At 40.8% G+C, this 22,118-nt stretch overlaps 1 protein-coding gene across 8 annotated transcripts in view; it reads left to right on the forward strand.

The window, feature by feature from the left end:
• SPATA18 (spermatogenesis associated 18) overlaps window positions 1–7,242 on the forward strand; it is a 46,646-nt gene extending 39,404 nt beyond the window's left edge. For 7 of the 8 annotated variants that reach the window (XM_064584472.1, XM_064584471.1, XM_064584470.1 and 4 more), the window contains 4 exons: window positions 1,200–1,323; window positions 3,123–3,206; window positions 5,696–5,741; window positions 6,037–7,242. In XM_064584472.1, the coding sequence (XP_064440542.1) occupies window positions 1,200–1,323; window positions 3,123–3,206; window positions 5,696–5,741; window positions 6,037–6,044 (262 nt within the window). In that variant the 3' untranslated portion in view covers window positions 6,045–7,242. Of the gene's footprint in view, window positions 1–1,199; window positions 1,374–3,122; window positions 3,207–5,695; window positions 5,742–6,036 lie in introns of all 8 variants that reach the window. The other variant, XR_006791827.3, reaches the window with a different exon arrangement.
• The last annotated feature ends 14,876 nt before the right edge of the window (window positions 7,243–22,118 follow it).

Here is a 22,118-nt window from a genome sequence, read left to right on the forward strand (position 1 = left end):
GGAGCCCCATGAGGGACTCGATCCCAGGACCCTGAGATCATGACCTGAGCCGAAGGCAGATGCTTAACGACTGAGCCACCCAGGCGCCCCGTAGAACAAGTTTAATCCTTAAAAAAAAAAAAAAAAAAAACCCACAAAGAAGCAAAACCAAAAAAACCTGACAGCCTTTCACATATTTGAAGCAATTATTCAAATCTTCCTACTTCTGGCCTCATGGCTTTGGGTTTTTCCATGTAAAGGGGATTTGAGACTTCCTGATAGATCAGTTTCTTTGGCCTGTGTTCCATGCTTTTCTGAGTATTCCTTTTTAAGTCTCCACACTAGATGTAGTCCTCTGCTTTGAATGGAGCAGCTTAGAGAGACTAATACCCTTTCCAGTCTTATTCTCTCTTAATCCCGCTAATCTGTACTAGTGTTTTCTGTTTTTGTTTTTTGTTTTTCGGTTATATAACACTGTTGTTGATCATTCTGAGTTCAACTGAAACCTGTTATTCTTACTTGTACTGTGATTAAGCCTTTTATTGCCTCTATCTGTGCAACTATATGCTTTTTGGACTCAATTATAGAACCTCATACGTATCTGCACTACATTGTGTCTTATTAGATTCAGCTTATTGTTCCTGTTTTTTGAGCTGTTTTTTGATACTGTTCTTTATTTCTCTTTTCCTACCCATCCCTAGCCTTTGAGTGGTTTATCTATAGTTCATGCAGGTCATTGATGAACATGTTACTTATCGAACGATTGAGAGAGAGCTGAATTCAAGGTCTTATTGACTCATTAATTATTTCACTTTGGGTATGATCATTGAACCAGTTTCTAATCCATCTACTTAAGTCAATCATCCACCTCTATTTTTCTTATTTTGCCCACAAAGATAGCATGAGAAATCTTTCAGGGTGCCTACAGGATTTCAGATGGTCTCCGTCTCTAGTGTTTCCCTGACCTGCAACTTATAATTCTGAGAAGGGAAGGAACGAGTTTAGTCTGACAGAACTTGTTCTGTGTGAGTCCATGTTGGGTCCTTGTTATCATTGATTCCCATTCTAAGAGCCCACAACCATCTCTTCAGTAACAGAATCAGGATCCATATTCATCTAGACTGAGCATAATAGAAAATGAGAATTTACACTGATGTCCTCCAGTTACACTACATCATTGCTTAACTTCTCTTTTTTGTTCTTTTGTGTGTTTAAAATAGGTACCATCGCAGCTATGACTCTGATTTCACTGCTCCCTTGGTCCTCTATCACGTGTGGCCTGCTCTCATGGAGAATGACTGTGTCATTATGAAGGGAGAAGCTGTCACCAAGAGAGGGGCTTTTGTACGGTGGCCTTGCATAGTGACAATTCATCCCAAGTGTTTGATTCACAAGTTCGAGAACATTTCTAAACCCAGAGATTCTATAGAGGAAGTCTAAAGAGTTGCTTGATAAGGCTTCATACAAAGGAGGGGAAACGGACTGGCTGGCAAAGAAGAGATTCTTTTCTTTAATTCCTCCATGATTCTTCATAATTTCCTGGCAGTAACTTCTTTGTCTGTTGCTTTATTTATAAGATGGAACTAGTCCTATTTGGTTCCTCCATCTTAGAAATATGCTATCATAAGGGTAAAGCTCTTTGAGCTCATCTTATTGGAGGCCCTCTATAATTCTAAGCATTGGGAAGGGATCAATTAACTTTGAGGAAAACAGTTGGCCAAATTTTTACTGACCATTACCCATGTTGGAAACGATGAATGTACTCTGTTTTTCTCTCCTTGGTATGATGTGTAGGGAGGGGGAAGGGATGAAAAAAAAGAAGGCAGAGGAGGTGGGGAGAGAGTAGCCCAACAGTTTTGGAGGGTTGCTTCCTATATGCATTGGTTGTAAAATGTTTTGGACATGGTAAATAATTGGGCAACCTTCAAAATGGAGTCGTAATTATGAAAGTGTATTAATGTGTGTGGTGGTGGGGGTTGGGTGGCCACGGGGGCTTGGATATTCTGTATAGTTCACACAATGGAGTTTTTATCCTGCCCCTCCTAGAAAGAATTAAGTGAATTCTAAACGGAAGCTATTCAGTCCAGTGCAAAGCCACCATCTGGGTGGGCTCAGTTCCTGTTCTCTTTGAACAAGAGAATAGGGAAGTGCTTTAATGGCAGTTTTTCATAATATAAGGAGAACAGGAGTAGAGTATTTTAAAAGAACTTAAGGGTTTTTGCAGCTGAAACATTCCACTAGAGTGAATAGTATCTCAATAAAATATTTTGTGCTATGGAAGTTGAACCTACAGAAATTGGGTTGGGTTGATCTGACAGCCACACATGGTCTATGATGAATGAGCTCATAAAACATGCTTCTTGCTCCTGCAACTATCACTTTCTGCTAAGAAACTCTAATTGTAGACCCTCTGTAGTGCAATTCGGAAGGGAGGGAGAGGAAATGGCCACTATTCGTATATTCTACATCAAATAGGCATTTAAACTTCCTTCTTCCTCTCCTCAAGCATATCGCCAACATTTATCCCAGCTTAAACTCCTAAAACAAAATGTGAAAATCCTAAAAGGAAGTACTTGGAATAAAGGAAAAAGTTGAATGAAGGGAAATTTGTGAGAAGGATTTTGCTAGTAAAATCTCATTATAGTGAATATCGTTTTCTTAGTCATTAATTTAGTTAATAGATGGGCAACAATGGTGACCCCCTCCCTCCCTCCCTCCCTCCCTCATTCATTAATTCATTTCATTCAACAATGTTTTTATGATCCAAGCACTGTGTTTAGGTGCTGGGGATTCAGCAATGAACAAAAGAGACCCAAATCCCTGCCCACATGGGGCTTACATTCTCTGACACTTGCAAGCTGGAATGTAATTTCTAACAATTTACTCATCAAAACAAAATTCTAGCACCGAGACTTTGAATATTCCAAAGTTCACTGTCATGGGATTTCATCTGAGAAATACCCTAAAGTTATTGTCAAATATTGGGCAGCTGTAAGATGTGAAAAGTGTGTCTCATGCTGATTGATCCCCAGTAATAGGCCAAGTGTAATCATATCAGCAAAACCTCTCATTCTTTAGGATATGCATATTGTTTTAAGCCATGGTGAACTTTCACAAACTGCTATTTCTCTCTCTTTTTTTAGTGGAATTCAGTTCGATCTGTAAGTCGATGTCGAAGCAGGAGTTTAAGTCCCGTCTGCCCCCGTAGCCGTATTGGTTTAAGCACGGTATATATCTAATATTTTTTACACAAAGCATCTTCTGGTTGACACTCTTATCTCCAATCATCACCTATACAAGAGGTGATTATAAGTCTGTATGTAGAAAGAGAACGTGTTGCAATAACCCCAAACTGATTTTTATGCTCCCTTGGGCTAAGGAACTTATCATTCTAGAAAGAAGGAAGTAGAGGTCATGTTTTTCTTAATTACTTCGAAGAATAATAGACTTTACATATTTCATAGTTTTATTTTTGTTTTAGAATGAAAATGAGCAATAGATATAGTCTTATATATCTTATATAGGATGGGAGTGACCTAAACACAGGTCCTTGGTTCCTCTTCAACGTATTGCATGAGTTTTGGAGAAATTGCTCAAATGGTCTGGATTTCAATACTGTATAAAGGGCATTGCAGGTATTAATTTTCCTCCACGCTTCAAAGTAAGAAGAATAACACTGGCGTCCTTGTGTATTAGTTCTTGGGAGGATTACTGATACCTCTGTCAAAAAAAAAATAACAGCAAAAACATTTCTGAAAACCAAAAACATTATTAAGAGTCACCACTGTTGATTTATTCAACAAATAATATTTAGTCCATGCCTTTTGAATACCAAGACCTCTGGACACCAGATAGGCTAACAATTTCTGTTCCTTTGAATAAAAATTCTTGAAATATTTGCTCTATCTTGTTTTAGGGAGAGTGGTGGAGGAGAACAACAGCTAGGGCTCCACTTCTCTGAAATTATCTCCAGTAATGCAACTCTAGCTATAAACTTCTAAAACTCCCTCTGTAAAACAAAATAAAAAACAACCGCCCCCCCACCCTCCATTAATAAGGTCTAGTTTTCTGAGTTTAGTGAGCGTCTATTACTTCAGCATGCTCTTTACCAAATATTCCTTCCTTTGTTGGTGGATGCTCGATTTGCAGAGGGGGGACACAAACATGATGAAAACACGGTCTCTTCCCTGAATGGGTTTCAATAAAGGAAGATCAATATGATTTAAACAAAGTAACTGAGTGTGGTATATGCCATCATCCATATAAGAGGCACGAAGGACTAGAGCCATGAGAGGAGGTAGGGACTTTTTCTGGACTTGGTAGTGAGGAAGGGGTTCATGGGCAAGTTGGTACTTGATTTGGCTTTTTAGATTGGATGGAATTTCAATGAGCTGGGAAATTAAGGAGGAATATCCAGAAAGAGGAAATAGCCCAAAATGGAAAAGACATGAATCTGACACAGATCTTTTGCTCTTAGAGATTTTAATATAACTTACTTACCCGTATTCACGAATAAGTATTTACAGTGGGTAAAAGCAAGAGGATAGTGCATTTAGTGGACTGAAAAATAAAAAAGAAATCTTGAGAATTTTATCCTGGAAAAGTCACAATCTCCTTATTCTAAGAGGACATGGCTTATTGAAGAGCAATATTAGACGCCTATAGCACTCACAGACATGGCAAATTTTTCCTCTGGACTCTCACTGGAAGGCTTATTGGTGGGCAATGTCCCTCTAACAAAGCCCTTATGCATGTTTCACACCCCGTCTTTCTCTTTCCTACTTTGTGCCCAAGGAGAACCAAATAATTCAAACTTTAGAGGGAATAAAATACATTCTTTTTTTTTTTTTTTGAGTAGGCTCCACGCCCAATGTGGAGCTTGAACTCATGAACCTGAGATCAAGGGTCACATGCTCTACTGACTGAGCCAGCCAGCTGCCCCTAAAATATATTATTAATGGTGAAAGCGCTGCCCACTCTGCCCCTTTCCACCGTCCTCTTCTTATAGTGATTGGATACACCTGCAAAATAAAATACAAATATTTTTAGTTAGCCTGGTTTTTTGGCTTATTTGAGGTCTTGATGCATCCAGAATAGCTTTCATCTTTGTTAGTGCCTATTTATCTAAAGTTTTTGAAAGCTCAGAGCAAGATGTTGCTTGTAGTCAGTTATTTCTGAACCATAACAGGTTTGTAGGGATAGGCGGTGGCTTTTGCTTAGTGAAAGCAAAGGTGAGATTTGGAAAATGATTCTTTTCTGGCTCCCCAGGGACCCTCCTTCATAGGACAGGGTTTTGGACACATGACATGATTCATATAAAAATCTGATAGAGAGTATTTGATCATTTTATTTTAATTGGTTAATTGTACTACTACTACTAATTATTTTCTGGAAAGCATTGAATTCAGTATGGCCACTGAGCATCCAATCTCAAAATCTTCAGCAACTATTAAAACCAACAAACAAGCAAACAAACAAACGTAGGCCACTGAGCCCAGATTTTAATGAATGACATGATTTAAACCAAATTGATTGCCCATTTACTTCAGGACGTATAAGAGGAATCGCATTGCTCAACCTCAGGGATGACATCATAGTTGTAAAGTGCCTCAGAACAACTAACCATTTAGCTGGTTTTAGGAATAAAATATCAAAGGGAGTCATTCTTTGAGGTCCATCTACTGTGTCATTCACATTACTCCTTTGTATTTTCCAGATATCTCGAAGCCGGAGCCCTTCTCCAATAAGATGTGGATTGCCGAGTAAGTGGGATGGTTTAGACAGCTTTTTAATGCTCTTTTTAACACTCAGCCCTGTGCAGCAAAATGAATGTTTCGCCTCCCAGGGAACATCTCTGACCTCCACCTCACACCTTCATTTCTGGGCCCTCCTGTTGCTGGTGCCCAAGTGGGTCCCACGGGTGACATGGGAGGAGCCTCTGATTGAGAGGTTTTATCGATGTAAACCCAGATTGACCACCCCAGTTTCATTTAGGTCCTTCCAAAAGAAAGTCTAAGAAAGTGACCATAATCATGAACTGTTTGTTTTTCTCCCTAGGGTTTTAAAGCCAGCAGACATGTCCCTTTGCTACAGTACATCTGCCCCAGCTAACTTCCCCAGTGCCTGTCTCCTGTGCCTGCCTCAGAACTCACTTAAGATAATGTGAAAACGCAATTCTGTGTATCACTCCACACGGAGAGTTAAATGTTTTGGCTTAGCGTGTTTGTAACCTCAGATATATTGCATTTTATTTTATTCTATTATATTTTATAGATACAAATTCCATTACTTTGATAAGAACAATTGCATAGGTGTTTAGGATCATATTCATTGGAAGCAAAGTCCTTCAGGGTTTTCATCCTCAAATACTAGGCTCTTTTATGGCAACTGTAGAAACTTAAGTGGAAGATCTTTACCATGTGGAGTTCAAAAGATAGAGTCAGTTTAGCTTACAGATGGATCATAAATATTATAATTGCTGGTATTAGCTTAGATCTTGAAAACAATATTGAGTGTTATAATTTTCTTGTTTGGAAGACAGCCCTAATCCCAGGCTGGGGAACTTGTCCTGGTAGCAGTGACTTCAGGCTACACGTAGATGGTGTTGATTTCAGAGAATAGAGTTCACTGGCTTGCTTCTCTTTTCCTGCTTTGAGAATGCCCTGTTTGGTTTAGTTGGGTACCAATGCCAAAGCTACTTACCTGACAGAATGTTCTTGCTTCATAAATGCACAGAAGTGATGTGGCTAGAAGCCAGCTTTGAGAGAAATGGTAATTACCTTGTGTTTATCTCGTGGGAATGTTTCATACAGTTTTAATGTACATGTTACATATAGAAGCGATCTGGACATGTGCTTTATCTATTCCATCTGGTTGTTTGCAAATTCAGACCTCCTAAGAACTGCATCTGACTAAAAATACCTAAATGCGGGGCTTAAAACTAGGGGTACCATTTATTGATTTTAAATTGAGCGAATATACCTTGATTTCCTGACTGTGAAGGACTATTGAAAAAGTTCAAGTTCTAATGGAATGTAGCTTTCCCAAGATAAGTAATGTTTTGTCTGTTCCCCCCCCCCCCCCCCACTTAAAATGGTCTTAAACACAAGCCTCACAAATGACTGCTTTCTCTGTGTGCCTTTTGGAGAGAAACTCTGAATTGGCCACAGCTTTGTCTGCATAAACTCAGTGCCCAAACTAGCACCTAGTGCTTTGTAGGTGAAAAAACAAAACAAAACAAACAAACAAACCCAAAGCAAAAACTTCTCTAAACCATCTTATCCCAGTAGTGCAATTGCTGGGTCATAGGGTAGCTTTATTTTTAATTTTTTGAGATACCTCCACAGTATTTTCCAAAGTGGTTGTACCAACTTGCAATTGCACTACAGGGTATTTACCCCAAAGACACAGATGTAGTGAAAAGAAGGGCCATATGCACTCCAATGCTCATAGCAGCAATGTCCGCAATAGCCAAACTGTGGAAAGAGCCTAGATGCCCTTCAACAGATGAATGGATAAAGAAGATGTGGTCCATATATACAACGGAATATTACTCAGCCATCAGAATGGATGAATACCCAACTTTGACATCAACATGGATGGGACTGGAGGAGATTAAGCTAAGTGAAATAAGTTAAGCAGAGGAAGTCAATTATCATATGGTTTCACTTATTTGTGGAACATAAGGAATAGCATGGAGGACATTAGGAGAAGGAAGGGAAAAATGAAGGGGGAGGAAATTGGAGGGGGAGATGAACCATGAGAGACTATGGACTCTGAGAAACAAATTGAGGGTTTTAGAGAGGGGGGGTTGGGGGGATGGGTTAGCCCAGTGATGGGTATTAAGGAAGGCACATACTGCATGGAGGACTGGGTGTTATACGCAAACAATGAATTGTGGATCACTACATCAAAAACTAATGATGTATTGTATGGTGACTAACATAACATAATAAAATAAAATTAAAAAAAAAAACCCATCTTATCCCTTGTGCTGGTAGCTAGACACGAGGAGGGACCTCCTCCATCCCTGTCCCTTGGGTCTAATGGTCACCAACTTCATTCTGAAGTGTGAGGTTGATTTTTCTCCCCCTGTGTATTTTTACATAGTCATCACATTGAGGCAATGCAGCTGCTGGAAGGAGGACTCGGTGTTTAGGTAGTTCCAGTTCTGACTTGGTCATCAGTTTGCTTTGTGGACTTGAGCAAAAGTTACTCCACCTCTCTGAGTCTCAGTTTTATTTTATTTTTTATTTATTTATTTTTAAAAAAGATTTATTTATTTATTTGTTTATTTATTCATGAGAGAGAGAGAGAGAAAGGCAGAGGGAGAAGCAGGCTTCCAAGGAGCAGGGAGCCCGATGCAGGACTCGATCCCAGGACCCTGAGATCATGACCTGAGCCGAAGGCAGACGCTTAACCATCTGAGCCACCCAGGCGCCCTCAGTTTTATTTTAGAGTGAGTAGGTTGGAGGAGATTAGTTGTTCTCTCAACCCTCCCAGATTCAGTGCCCCTTTATGACAAATATTCTGATTATTGTGAAATAAAATTCAATGTTAATGCATATGTACTTTTAAATAATGAGTATAGTATCCTAACTTTAATACAAAGCAGAGAAAAGGAAAAGCAGTGTTTAATAACATGTATTTCAGTAAGAAAGCTTCGGTATTGCCATCCTAGATGATAAGATTAAGTCATCAGATGCTTACACCTGTAGGTAGTCATGAGCTACAAATGCAGGCCAATGTGCATTGTATTGGCAATATCACGAACAGCGTCAGTTATGATATTCTGAAATGATGGACAACTCCTGATAAAGTTTTGAACAAAATCTTAGTCATGCCTTGATTTACATAGTAAGCACATCTCTGGAAAAGTTAGTGTATGTTGAAACCATGCAACTATTACTTTGTGTTCTGTGTTAAAAAACCTTTTATAAAATCTAAGCAATGATAATTCATTTTTAGACAAGGGACAGAGGGACCATGAGGGCCCTGAGTAGGCGACTAGCGTCAGTGGATTATGTAATGGGAAGGCTTTTTCCCCTTTGAATGGGGTAGTTGAAGGCATGAAAACCAGCTTTCATCTCTTCTACTGCTGTGTCTGGTGTGAGCAGTCTTACTGGCCAGCCAGAGTTCTCTCTTTCCAAAAGGCAGCCTCATCTCAGAAATGGTTGCTATAGCCTGGACATTTGTGTCTCCCCCTAGATTCATACGTTGAAACCTAATCCCCAAAATGATGGTATTTGGAGGTGGGGCCTTTGGGACGTGATTAGGTCATTTGGGTGGAGCCTTCATGAGTAGGACTGGTGCTCTTATAAAAGAGACCCTGGAGAGCTCCCTCATCCCTCCCGCCATGTCAGCAAGAAGACAGTTGTCCATGAAGGACAAAGTGGGTCCTCACCAGGCACCAAATCTGCTGGCACCTTAATCTTGGACTTCCCAGCCTCCAGAACGGCAAGAAATAAATGTTTGTTGTCTAAAGTACCCACTCTATGGTATTTTTGTTATAGCATCCTGAACAGACTTAGACAGTGGTTACTTTTGTTCGAAGACCCATTTGTATGCATACTCTAGCCTGTTGCTACAAATCACTGGCCTTGATGTGCTATCAATGACTTCTGACCTTTCTTAGTTTGATTTGAAATTGCCCAGCTGAAAATAAAAAAGGATTGGGGTGGGTGGGGTGGAAAAATAAAAGAAAAACTTTCGGGTTTTCTTTGATTAGAAAAATAAATTTCTCCTGGAATTTTTTTTAAAGATTTTATTTATTTATTTATTTGAGAGAGAGAGAGAATGAGAGACAGAGAGCATGAGAGGGAGGAGGGTCAGAGGGAGAAGCAGACTCCCTGCTGAGCAGGGAGCCTGATGCGGGACTCGATCCCGGGACTCCAGGATCATGACCTGAGCTGAAGGCAGTCACTTAACCAACTGAGCCACCCAGGCGCCCCTCTCCTGGAATTTTTAAGAGTGATAGTGTCATTCAATATTTATACTTCATATTGATAATTTGACAGAAAACTTAAGAAGACCTAACATTTCCTAGAAAATCCTCTGTGGAATACTAGTAACAAGTATTTAATCTGACATTTCCTACATGCCAGACATTGTGCCAAGCACTCTGTGTTATTAAACCTATTGTACAGAAGGAGAAGCGAAGGCTCCAGGTTATTACTAAGTAACCTAATCCCAAGTCATGAAGTTAGTAAACATTGGAGCAAAAGATCAAACCCATGTTTTTTCATGTTGAGCCCACCATCTTTTCACCGAGTCTGCAGGATGTTAAGATGTGGGATGAAAAAAGTATCTTGTGGCCCTATCCATTTGGAAAAAGAAGTTAAAAGGTGAGTTGAACCCATCTTTTCTGCCAGACCCTGAAGAGTCATTCATCATCTGCTGTTCATGGGAAACTTCGGGGAGAATGTCATATGCAGCACTCTGCAAATTTATTTCACTATGGAACCCTTGTTTCATGGCACTCTTGTAAAGGTATTGTTCTAGAAGACCCATTTCAGGAAATGCCTCTTTAGGACCTATGTATTGGGTTTTAGAATTACAGATACTGCTGACCACTGGGAGTTAGGCTTTCTCAGCTTTCACATGTGGAGGAAGAATCTTGATTTTATCATGTTAAGACTTTGCCCCAATTAATAAGTTCCTAAATAAGAAGCCTAAAATGGAAATCTCCTTTTATCTCTATTTTTTTTTTTTTGAGAGAGAGTGAGAGAAAGCACAAGAGAGGTGGGGAGGGGCAAAGAGAGAGAGAGAGAGAGAGAGAGAGAATTTCAACCAGGCTCCACACCTAACATGGAGCCCAACGTGGGGCTCAATCTCACGACCCTGAGATCATGACCTGAGCCGAAATAAAAAATCAGACACTTAACCGACTGAGCCACCCAGGTGCCCCTATCTTTATTCTTTATACCTCTGCTTATCTTTTCCTTTTGTCTTATTTTCTTCACACTTCTATTAATTGTATCATGAAATAGAATTCCCTTGAGCCCCATATCTATGTCAGGGTGGTTTTTCTAGCATTCGTGTTTTTCCTTAAATCTCTGACCATGTCACACCTTTGCTGCTGTTTCTACTTTCTCTCTCATTCCTTTCTACTTTCTCTCTTTTTCAGAGTTTCAGTTTCCTAGTTAATATCCTTAATGCATATTCATGTACACTTCTTAAAAACAGGCACCTAAATTTTAATGTCATTATGAATCAATGAAAGAGACAAATGGATATTATTCAAAATTAAAACACTGAATGGCATTCCATATAAAGATACACATATCCTGATTCATATAATGCATTAACTCTATGAAAATTTCAAATAATTATTTCTAAAATTTTGAATATTTGCATTACTAGAAATGACACTTCTTTAAATTATACTTAAACTTTCAGTAAGTTGGAACTGTCATCATATTTATGTCTTAAGTCACTCCAATAAAAAATGTTGACTAGTATTTCCCAAATTTGTTTGATGATGAAAGTCACTTGGCATGTTTATCAAAGACAGATTCTTGAGCTCCACTCCAAGTATCTGAATCAGAATCTCCAGGGGCATCTGTATTTTTAATATCAGCAGACAAGTTTGAAAAACACTGGTCTGTATCTGGCTCTAATGATCCATAAGTGAAATATCGCAGAAATAATTTATTGCATATATTATGTCGTCCTTAGCTTTCTAAACGGAAAATAATGTATTAATTTAAAAGCCTCTAAAAATTTTAAATTATTGGCTACACTCTAGTAATAGGTAAATTATGGAAATTTAGCATAGTCATTCTTTTTTCTGCACACATAAAAATATGGCCCATTATGGGCTATACAGTTAGATTTTCAATAAAAGAAAAGGATGAAAAAGGATACCAATTTTATTTTTCTTCCCTAGAGGCTAAAATTGTCCTCTTTTGTATCTCATGTTTGGAAAGCATCTTTGTTGAGTTGTCAGAATATGTATTTCTTACTAAACTCTTAAGTTATCCCCTTCAACCCTGTAGATCTATGTTCACTGTGTGTAACTGAGAGAGTCAGAGTTAGAATAATGAGTCCCCATCGGCCATAGTTTGCCTAGTCATGGTTGTCTGCCAAATGGAGCTAGTCACCTGGATGATTCAGACTTAGGAACATCTTTATGATTATTCATATGAGTCTCTAGATAAAAATCTAAAACAGTGCAACTGACATCCAAAAATTAGACCTCACAGATGGCCTACCTCTAATGGGATTTTCCCAAACATTGAATAGAGGACAGAAATTTGGCTCTTTCTGTTTACTTTGCAAAGTCCCAAATGACCCAAAGAGAAGATTGGAAGTGAACCTGTTTCAACTTCCATTCATGAAAACTGAAGCACTTTTTCTTCTTTTCTTCTTAGAGCCTGATGGAATCTCTCATCAAGGCAGTGTCTAAGTTGAAAAGTAGGTTCTAAACTAGCTCCAGAAAAGAAATACTGATTTAGATGGGCCAAACGTAATCCCAATTTGAATGTGCCAGGATTTGAAATGTGTGGGCTAATAGGTCTAATAGAGATGCTTTGGTGGAAACGATAGATTTTTTTTCTTAATGTTTTCCTTGCCTGAATTCCACGTTTCTTCATTGACTAGCCAGAGGTGGTAACATAAGACAAAACAACATTGATTATTGGAAAACTAAAGTTGTAAAATTTGAGATGATTTCTCCCTTCCTAACCAAGTTGATCTACAATTGGAGGAAATTCTAGGGACATAATTCAGTTCTAATCTTTGGTGCTTTCTGGGTCTCTTTAGTCCATTTAGGGTTGGTGTTTTTTCCTGGGAAATGTTATGGATTTAGCCACGAGATGGCAATGTTGCTTAAGAAGTGAGAGGATGCCCGTAGTACCAACACAAGCTGGGAAAGAGCAATTCCTTCGATAGAATCTATAACTTAATTACTGGTTTTACTGCTCTCCATAAATTTGGAGAATAACTTAAATTAACGGAGAATTGCCAGGCATAAAATACAAAGAGTATGATAGAAAATATGAGTGTTAAATAACTATAACATTATACCTAATAAAGGGGATGGCATTTAATACCCAAGGCTCGGGAAGCAATTCCTCTGCGGGAACAAATTTTTTTTGTGTGTTAATTTTAAAATCCTCTTATGCAACCTAACACCATCATCTTGTCAACTTAAGAGTTCTTATTGAGACATAATTCAGTTTGTTAATAAGCATTTTAGACAAAGCTCTTTGTCTTAAACATGGAAGAGGAGAACTTGATGGTTTCTTTAATGATCTTCTAAGATGTCCAAGATTTTTCAAATAATTGACATTTCTCATGGCTCAGTTTCAGAAATCCTTAGGGTTATTCCAAGCAACTATTTTAATTTTCACCTGGGAGATGGAATAATGTTACTAAGAAACTCTCTTAAAAAATTGCAGGAACTCACCGGAATAATATTGCTAGAGTGTTTGAAAAAGCCACAATTCTACATGAGAGGAAGAAAAATTTATAACATTAATAACTATTTTCTTTCCTTTAAAATCACCTCTCAGAAGCAGGGATGTTTCTTGTCAAAAATGAAGATTGCCATTTTGGATTCTCTAAGCCTGCTTTGATTAATTTTTTTTCTATTTAATTTTTTAACAAGAAGATTTTTCAGAGAATGTTGATCTTTATATCCTTACAGTCAGTGAATTGATAAGTTAAATATCCCTTCTGCCAATGGCCATGCACCTAAGTTTAAGTCAAAATACTAGTCTCCAGACCAAAATTTACAAAGGACTTCCTACTCTCGCCTTTCTCACGGAGGCTTTCAGCCAGCTCTTTAGGCTCTATACCATCTGGGCCAGATTTTTGGAAAAGGGCCTCAATCCGCAATTTTTCTGGCATCCTCAGAGATATAACTGTTTTAAGATATTGTGACCGGGTGGCTGAAAGAGAGGAAACTCTTCCTTGGTGTGGTAGAGCATCCACATTATTTGTATTTAATTTTAACAAATCAATATTGTGTATGGGTATCAGGATTGCAGAAGTCCTCCTGGGTAAGGTACCTTTCTCTCTTACCCAGAACCGTGTCATAAAACCTTTACCTCACAGCCAATCCAGGAAAGGGAATGTTGCAAATGTTGAAGATGTTAGGAGAAGGGGGTGAAGATTAAAGGAGAGGTTGAATAGATCTTTCTGCTGGTTTTGCTATTGGAGATGCATCTATCAAGAAGGTAGGAGAGGAAAACAATGTCAGTGTTCGGCTGTGCTTTCCACAATCTGAGGGAGGCCCTCCCATCGGGATTGCCGCTACTCAAAGTGCCTGTCTTCAAAGAACTTCAAAGAACTGTAAATCAATGTACTGATTCTTTCATTGGCAAAGTCTTGCTATTTAAATTAATTGGGATTAACCGGTGTGCTTAGGGACACAGTTGATTTAGATTCTGATGCAAGCTCTTTATTTAATGGTGGACCTATGACCAACAGCTTGTGGACTGACAGTAACACTGGGGAGCACTGATTAGACTCTGATGAGAGCAGTGTCCCCTAGAATCGTGCATTGTCCAACAGTATGCAGTGGAGCTGGGTGAAAGGGGAAGGCTTTAGCATTGGTTCAATGGCATCGTCAAAGTTCCTGGAAAGCCTCACGTAAGAAGAGATCGTCAGAACCATTTTTACCGTTCCCCTGCTGAGGGAATATAAACTGTATTCTTCAAATGGGACTTCTGCATCTCTTCTGAGATTCCTTAGGAAGAGAAGTACGCACCAGGATCTGGACTAGGGTGATGTGAGTAATGCAGTTGCACTGGGTACCCAAAAAACCTCAGCAATAAAATATTTTAATGCAATATTTTAAAAAATCAAAGTTAATGAAAAAAATCTATGATGAACAAACTGTCAGCATTTTAAGTAAAGACAGGATGATGCTGATAGTCTCTTGGGTTCTGAATTCATGCTATGTATTGTCTGCAAACAAGCTCAGTATGGCTAGTATCACTGGGCTTTGATGAGTCTCATTGTGATCAATACTTCTTCAGTAAATCAGATTAGAAACAAAACCAAACCCAAGGTAGAAAGTGTCCTGTATCAGATGAAGTTGCATTCATTAGCAACTTTTCTCTGTAAGCCGCAAAAGTGAAAAATGTGGGATCTAAGAAATAATGTGGGGGTGCCTGTGTGGCTCAGTTGGTTAAGCATCTGCCTTTGGCTCAGGACATGATCCCTGGGTCCTGGGGTTGAGCCCTGCGTAGGGCTCCTTGCTTAGCAGGGAGCCTGCTCCTCCCTCTCTCTCTGCTTCTTCCCCTGCTTGCGCACTTTCTCTCTCTCTGTCAAATAAATAAATAAAATCTTAAGAAAAAAAGAAATGAGGACTTGCCCAATTTCAGTTTCTATTCATATGAATTGTGTTACATGGATCTAATCAATATTACTTCCTTTTTACTCCCAGACATGCTTCAGACCACTATAGACTGAGGGATGGAATTGCCAGTCTGGTATATGCCTATCATGCTGGTGGACCTAAAAGGCATTTCTAATCGAGTGGACAGTGGATAATACTTTAAAGAGATTCAACAAAGCAACTGTTTTATTTCAGCAAAACAGAATCACACTCACTGAAAGAGAACATCTTAAGATAGATACTTCTTGGGAAAGTCTAAGATAATGGAGGTTTGTTAATTACTGGATGCGATTCCATTGTGCCTTCTTGGATGGAGCTTTCTGAAATACGTGTCTTGTTTGGCTTTAGACTTTATACACTGGAGAGTTGCCTTAGGAGTTAATGTTCTAGCAATTGCAGGATGGTGCAACATACACTAGCACTTGAGCGCTCTCTGCTTTGAAAAACAATGAGAATTTTATGAAGAAACTTCAAAAAGACATTCCATTTGGAGATAATCCCAAGGTCCCAGTAAGCATCCTCTGTTGAAACACTGCTTTCCCAAGAGCAGAAATACATTTAAGTGAGGTTGTTTATTTCTAAATATTCTTAATCATGGTAATAGAGTTACTGAAAACAAAAGAAGGCTTATTTTTTTCCTTCTTCCCATGAACCTGCAGATCTGTGTATGCTTGTAACCCAGAGCAGCGATGTTCTCTTTTGATTTTTGCAGTTGGAAAGAAGACGAGGATCAATCCTGGGCTGCCACTGGTCAGACTTCACACGAACTAGGGTATCAGCAAAGCAAGGTCACCCCCCAAATAAAACAATTTAGTGTCTGCTATTTTTAAAAAGTACTGTAAGTAGCTTTAGGAAAAATCAGAATTTTGTTGGACTCCCTTAGGCTTTTAGACAGTGAAAAAAATTGAGTTATAAATAAGTGTGGGTGAGGCTCAAGTCTTTGAGCAAAATCCCACATATGGAAGCAAAACATGAAGCCTGTCTATCAACCAAGACCTTTGGAGGGTGTGGTTAGCCTGCATGGGCCCCACAGCCTCTTGTGCTTCTTCTTGCCTATGTTCGGCGATAATCTTTTTTTTTTTTTTTAAGATTTTATTTATTTATTTGAGTGAGAGAGAGAAAGAGCACAAGAGGGGGGAGCGGGAGAGGGAGAAGCAGACTCCCCGCTGAGCAGGGAGCCCGACGCGGGACTCGATCCCAGGACTCCAGGATCATGACCTGAGCCGAAGGCAGTCGCTCAACCAACTGAGCCACCCAGGCGCCCCTGTTTGGTGATAATCTTGACTGACAAAGGAAGTGCTCTCCACAGTTCCACTCCCAGCATCCCAGGCAGACGGTCCTAAATTCAGTGCCAGCCCCAACTCCACCACATTTGTCTGATGGGGGAATTCTAGCCATGGAGGCAGCTTTGCACGCCATGTCTCAGAGCTACCAGGGAGCCACGCCAAAGACTGTGGAAACGGAACGGGGGACAGTATGGTGCTGCCTCCATAAATGGAATAGCTCCTTAGGTTTTATTGAGAGAAGAGAGCTGGGTTACTTACTTCATCACTTTTCCTCTGGCTGAGCTTTGAAAGCAGTGAACTGCTGATGCTCTGTGCAAAGTGGAGGGGCTACAGTTAAGGAGGGAGGTTGGAAGCATAGCTGACATGAGAACATGACTTTTTCCACTGGGCTCCTTCCTCTTCTGCCTTCTGACCAGCAGACAGACCTTCCAGAAGCAGCCCGAGGGAGAGAGTCTGTCCATGCCACGTTAAGCACATGAACGCACGTCTACCACATACAAGGGTGTGCTGATAAAGGCTGGAGACTGGGCTGTGGGCAATCTGACTTCGAACAGTTGAAGTTTGCCTTGAAGCTGGAAACCTGCCTCGGAGAAGGAGGGTCCAGAGAGACTCTACCCAGGCCATGAGTCTTTGACAGAAATCACTCATGCCTCATGAAGTGAAACATTTACCCCTTAGAAGAGTAGCCTTCTTGTTGAGTTGATGTCAGTTTAAAAATAACCCTCAGGCCAGAAACTTTAGAAGGAGGATGCAATGATTCCTGTGAAAGAAAAAAATCTCCCCAGAGGTTCACCCCCTTGATGTCAGACGAAGTGTTGGGAGGGGGTGGTCCTGGCTTTCTGAGAGGTGACTTGAGGGCTCTCTTCCTGCCAGACAGACAGAAGAGAGACTGGTCCTCACACCCATGTCAGCACGAATTTGCTCAGGGGCTGTTTTGTGCTCAGGCAGTCTGGTACAGAGCTTGGGAGGTTTCGGACAGGTCTCAGGGCGGCCCCACGTATCAGGGGGCGGGAGACTTCACCCAATCCCCTGAATCCCCACCCCAAAGACTTTCAGGTGGTGAGAGCTCCCACCATTGCCCCACAGGGAGTGTTATTCACATTACAGGAACAGCCTCATCCGCAGGGCTATTCCTCCATCTGTGCTGGGGGTGGAGGAGTGCCACTAGCCAGGGCTCTTCATGGCCTGGTTTCTGTAGAGACACATAGGGCCTTGTAGGGAGATGTGTCAAGAACAAGAAGGTACAGAAGGAGGACCTAAAGTGACCGCCTGACCCCTGCTGACTCCTATTGAGGCATCATCTTGAAGACACTGTGGCGTCGGTTTGGGTTCCTTATCTTCTCTTCCTTCTCCCTTCCTCTCTCTCTCTTTTGGGATTTGGCCCTAACCAGGAAGAATCCCTTGTTGCAAACTAGGCTATCCTGCCAGCAGGTGGGAGCTCCCTTTGGGGACTGGGAGGAAGGAGAGAGGGGATTGGGTGAGTGAGAGAGATGTATTTGAATGGGGGCGGGCAGTGATGGAGAGAGGGAAGGGGAAGCCTTGGTAGGAGTGAAAATAGGTAGCTAAGAGGGGTGGGTAATAACTATCAAATAACTGGTACCTCTGAGGTGGCAACCAAACTGTCCAGCTCCCCTTGTCTCTTTCCCCCAGCCCAGCCCTCAGACTTTCAGAGCCTGAGTAACTCCATCGCTCAAGGAGAGCCCACTCTTGACCCTCTGGGCAGCATTATCAGGCTGTTTGGTCTGTAGAATGAGTGTCCAGGTCTTGGGCTTCTGGACAAAGGGATGGGAATCCCTACTGCCCCTGTGGTTTCTTTGTGAACTTGGGCAAGTCCGTTAAGTTCCCAGAGACTCACTTTCTTGATGGATAAAATGGGATGTTTACATGAGAACTAAGTTTGAAATCATGTAGAGCAGGTGCTAAATAAATGTGTTGAGGACCCAAATCTCCTTAGAACATCAAAGTTGCAGCTGTCTCTCGCTGAAGATGCTGAGCACCTCACTTCCCTGCATGCGCCCCTCCAGCCCTGTTCCTTCCTCCCATAGTGATGGGGCTCCTTTCTCTGGTTCCCAGGCTTTCAGTTTCCTGGCCTTCAGTTCCCTGGCATTTGTCACTGTGGACACTTCTAGGAATCCTGGGGTTTTACTTGGGAAAAGTTGCCATGAAGGCAGGGCACTGTTAGCCAAGGAAAACCCACTGTAGAGTGTCCAGGGTACCAGGCCAAACCTGTTTCTCCTATGGGCTGCGGTGAAAACACATCACTGCTCTTTCTCTAGAAGGAGCATTTTTGAAAAGCTGTGGTTCAAAATTGTGCAGAGGAAAAAGGACTGAATAGCACATTGTTTTAACAGGAAAGGAAGCAGACATCTTAAAAAACAGGAGTGCCCTGCTGCAGTACTATCCTTCTATTTTAGAATATTCTACACTATTATACTAAAAAGAGCAAAACATTTATGAAACAGGGGAACTTTACCTCTAGGTATTTTCACCCACAGCATAAAGAGCTCCTCAGCATTTAGGACAAAACCCCTGTCCCTATCCCTTCTGTCATGAGATCCCTGTGCAAAGACTCTCCCCATGCTATATCTATAAAAGTGACCGGTGCAATTTCTGGTCTGGTCTGGCCTGGAGCCTTGATGACGGGAAGAGAGGCTCCATTTCCTCTTTGTATGGCTGGTTCTCGCAGCAAATGGAAGTGTTTCTGAAAAGAAATGTTTTGTCTGGTCCTAACAGAATTCCAAAGCTAAAGGCATTATCTCTTCCACTCTGCAGATGCAAAAGCTTAGTGAAATTAGAATGCTCTCAGCTCTACCCCTCCCTTCCTATAAAAATATATGACAGCAACGACTCTCCAGACTTACCGTATCAGGGGAACTTTGGAGAAAATTTGTCTCAATGATGTGTTATTTTAATACTTAGCTCACTAAATCCCTTGCCTGGCTGGGATCACTTTTAATAATTAAGAACTCAATTAACTCAAATATATAAACACAGGGAATGTGCAAGCTCGTGTTTCATTTGGAGCCCAACTTCAATGAACGGCAGACAGTATATGGGCTCTTACTTTCCTCAGTGTGGACCTGCAGGGGCTCATTACCCAGCCTCTGTCTCTCTCACTGCCATATGCTTCCCTCGCTGCAACTTTAATCAAGACCAGACTTCGCTTGATGTGAAATAAGATCTGAAGGCCCTGAAAAGTCATCCTCATGAAACTCGAGCAGCTGGACCCCGCAGAGTGAGAGAGTGTGATTTAGACACATCATTTCAATGCTAGGTTTCCAGTGCATCTTAAAGGAAACACAGCTCACATCTTTGGACCCTGGAAAAGTTGCATGAGATCTTGGAGCTTCCTGTGAACTTGAACCTGGCTACTTAACTAGTGTAGGAAGTGAGAAATGAGTGTTTGGATGATCATATGGTTGAGCCTTCAGTCAGTGGGTTCAATGGGGCTTCAGTATGGTTTTTCAGTAAATTAGCAAGGAAGCACAGTGAACATCGTTGTAAGGCAAGGACTGTGTGTGAGCTTTTTCAAGATTTGATTTTAATTAAATCAGATCAATGGAGGTACAGTGAGGTCTCATGGGAGTTGGGGAAGTTGCAAATAAATTGTCCTTGGCACAAAATGAAATGAGGAACATGGTCTGGAGCTTTAACAGAATTTGTGGATGCCTGGGGAGAACAGAACGCTGAGAGAGGGGGCAGCTGGTTGTTTCTCCCAGGCCTTGGTGTGTGGGGCCTTCTCTGTCCAAAAACTTACTCTTTGGCTGGAGTAGAGAAACCTCAGCATATCTAGAGAGCAGTGCCCAGAATGTGTCCGTTATCCCTAAAAAACTGTCTTTTTTTTGGTCTTTGGTGGAGAATCTGGAGACTCACGTTCACTTGCCCAGTGAAAAGAGAACTAGCTGGAGAAATTGGGCTCTTTCTTCCAGTTCCACTACTTCCTATTTTATGAGCCACTTACTTTGTCTTTATTTGTCAATGGAGGTAACAATGTCCCCAGACCTACCTCAAGTGAGACTCACATGAAATAACAGTCATGGAAGGAAGCAGAACATTTTGGCCCTCAGATTATTAAAGAATTTACCAGTTCTGGTGAAGTCACAAATGGTCTCTCCTTAATCCTACATGCAAAGAAAGTTTATGGAGTTAAATATAACTGGTAAGTTCTGCCTCAAGAACTCCTCTCATCTCTAGTTCCTTTGGGGAATGGGAACTGATTTAGTCCAGTTTAAAACTTGGCCTGATTCCATGATTTAAAATTATTCGTGGTCAATCCAGTGTCTCAGGGAATAATTTCCTAGTATTTCAAATCTCTTCCTTCTTCCCTCTACTCTTCTCCAAGGTGGTACCCGAGTGTGTGGAAGACAGGCTTCCACAACCTCATGGTCTTATAAGAAAGGGGTCTTGTGACCTTGTGCTAGACTTTTGGCATGTACAGCTTGTGTTCCCTGGGGTATGGATGGCCTGGTCCTGTCCTTGAATGTTCCGCTGGCATCTCTGCTGATGTTTGCGGGTTTTATATATGTAGTCTCTAGTCTTGCTCAGATAGTTCAGGATCTAGAGGATCTAGAGGATCCCGGTCTTCCCTCTTCCCCGTCCTCTTTTGGGAGTCCCTGCCATGGGTCCATCCAGTTCTTGGTCCAGTTGTCTAGCCTGTAGTAGGGGCAGTGGGTGTATCTGTTTGTCCCAAGAAGGTAGGCACATGGCAGACCAGCTGGTCAATCTAGCATTCATGAAACAGAAAACAAAGGGGGCTCAGGAGGGCAAACTGAATCTCCTCTCTGCTTGAGCATTCTATGTGTTGTCTTGGAGGCCACCAAAGGTACAGGGTTACCTTGCTAGCAGTCTCTAGTTAAGTCCAAACGGCCTGTAAAGCAAGAGGTCCTCCGGACTTACCTACTATACTTTCTCCCTAAACAGGGGTAGGCAGATGGGCACATTTCTGACCTTCTATCTCTCCAACCCCTGCCTCACCATCCTCACCTTGCAATCCTTCTGGACTGATGGAGCAGGCTTTTCCTTTATTTGCCCTTCCTGTCTGCTTGGGCTTCTTTGTGTCAAACTCCTTCTGTGGGTCTCTCCTGTAGCCTTCTTCTCTTTACTTTTCTAATGTTCTCTTTTACTAACTTAGTCTCTATTTTCTCCCAGATTTGCTAAGAAATAAATATATATACATTTAGCTTTTTGTGGAAGGATACACAAGAAATGTTTAATAGTGGTTACCTTTAAGGAAAATGATGGGGGTAAGAATTGTAATTTTAAACATTCTGAGATTTCAAAAGTCATGGGGAATATTATTTGTACTCTCCCCAATATCAATAGGAGTAGAATAAAATTTTCTTGAGATGATTTAAAAGTGCAGTATTTGATATTAGAAAGTTTTACTTTGGTAGAAATAATATACACAGAAGAAATCTCACAATGGCATAAATTGTATCTGGTAAAATTAGTTATGGACTAAAACATAGGAGTGAAAGAAATTTCCATTATAAATTTCAAATCAAAAG

This window comes from Mirounga angustirostris, unplaced genomic scaffold (assembly GCF_029215605.1).
Source record: "Mirounga angustirostris isolate CCGP_5_RB_7025 unplaced genomic scaffold, mMirAng1.0.hap1 SCAF_2, whole genome shotgun sequence".
Classification (NCBI taxonomy): domain Eukaryota; kingdom Metazoa; phylum Chordata; class Mammalia; order Carnivora; family Phocidae; genus Mirounga; species Mirounga angustirostris.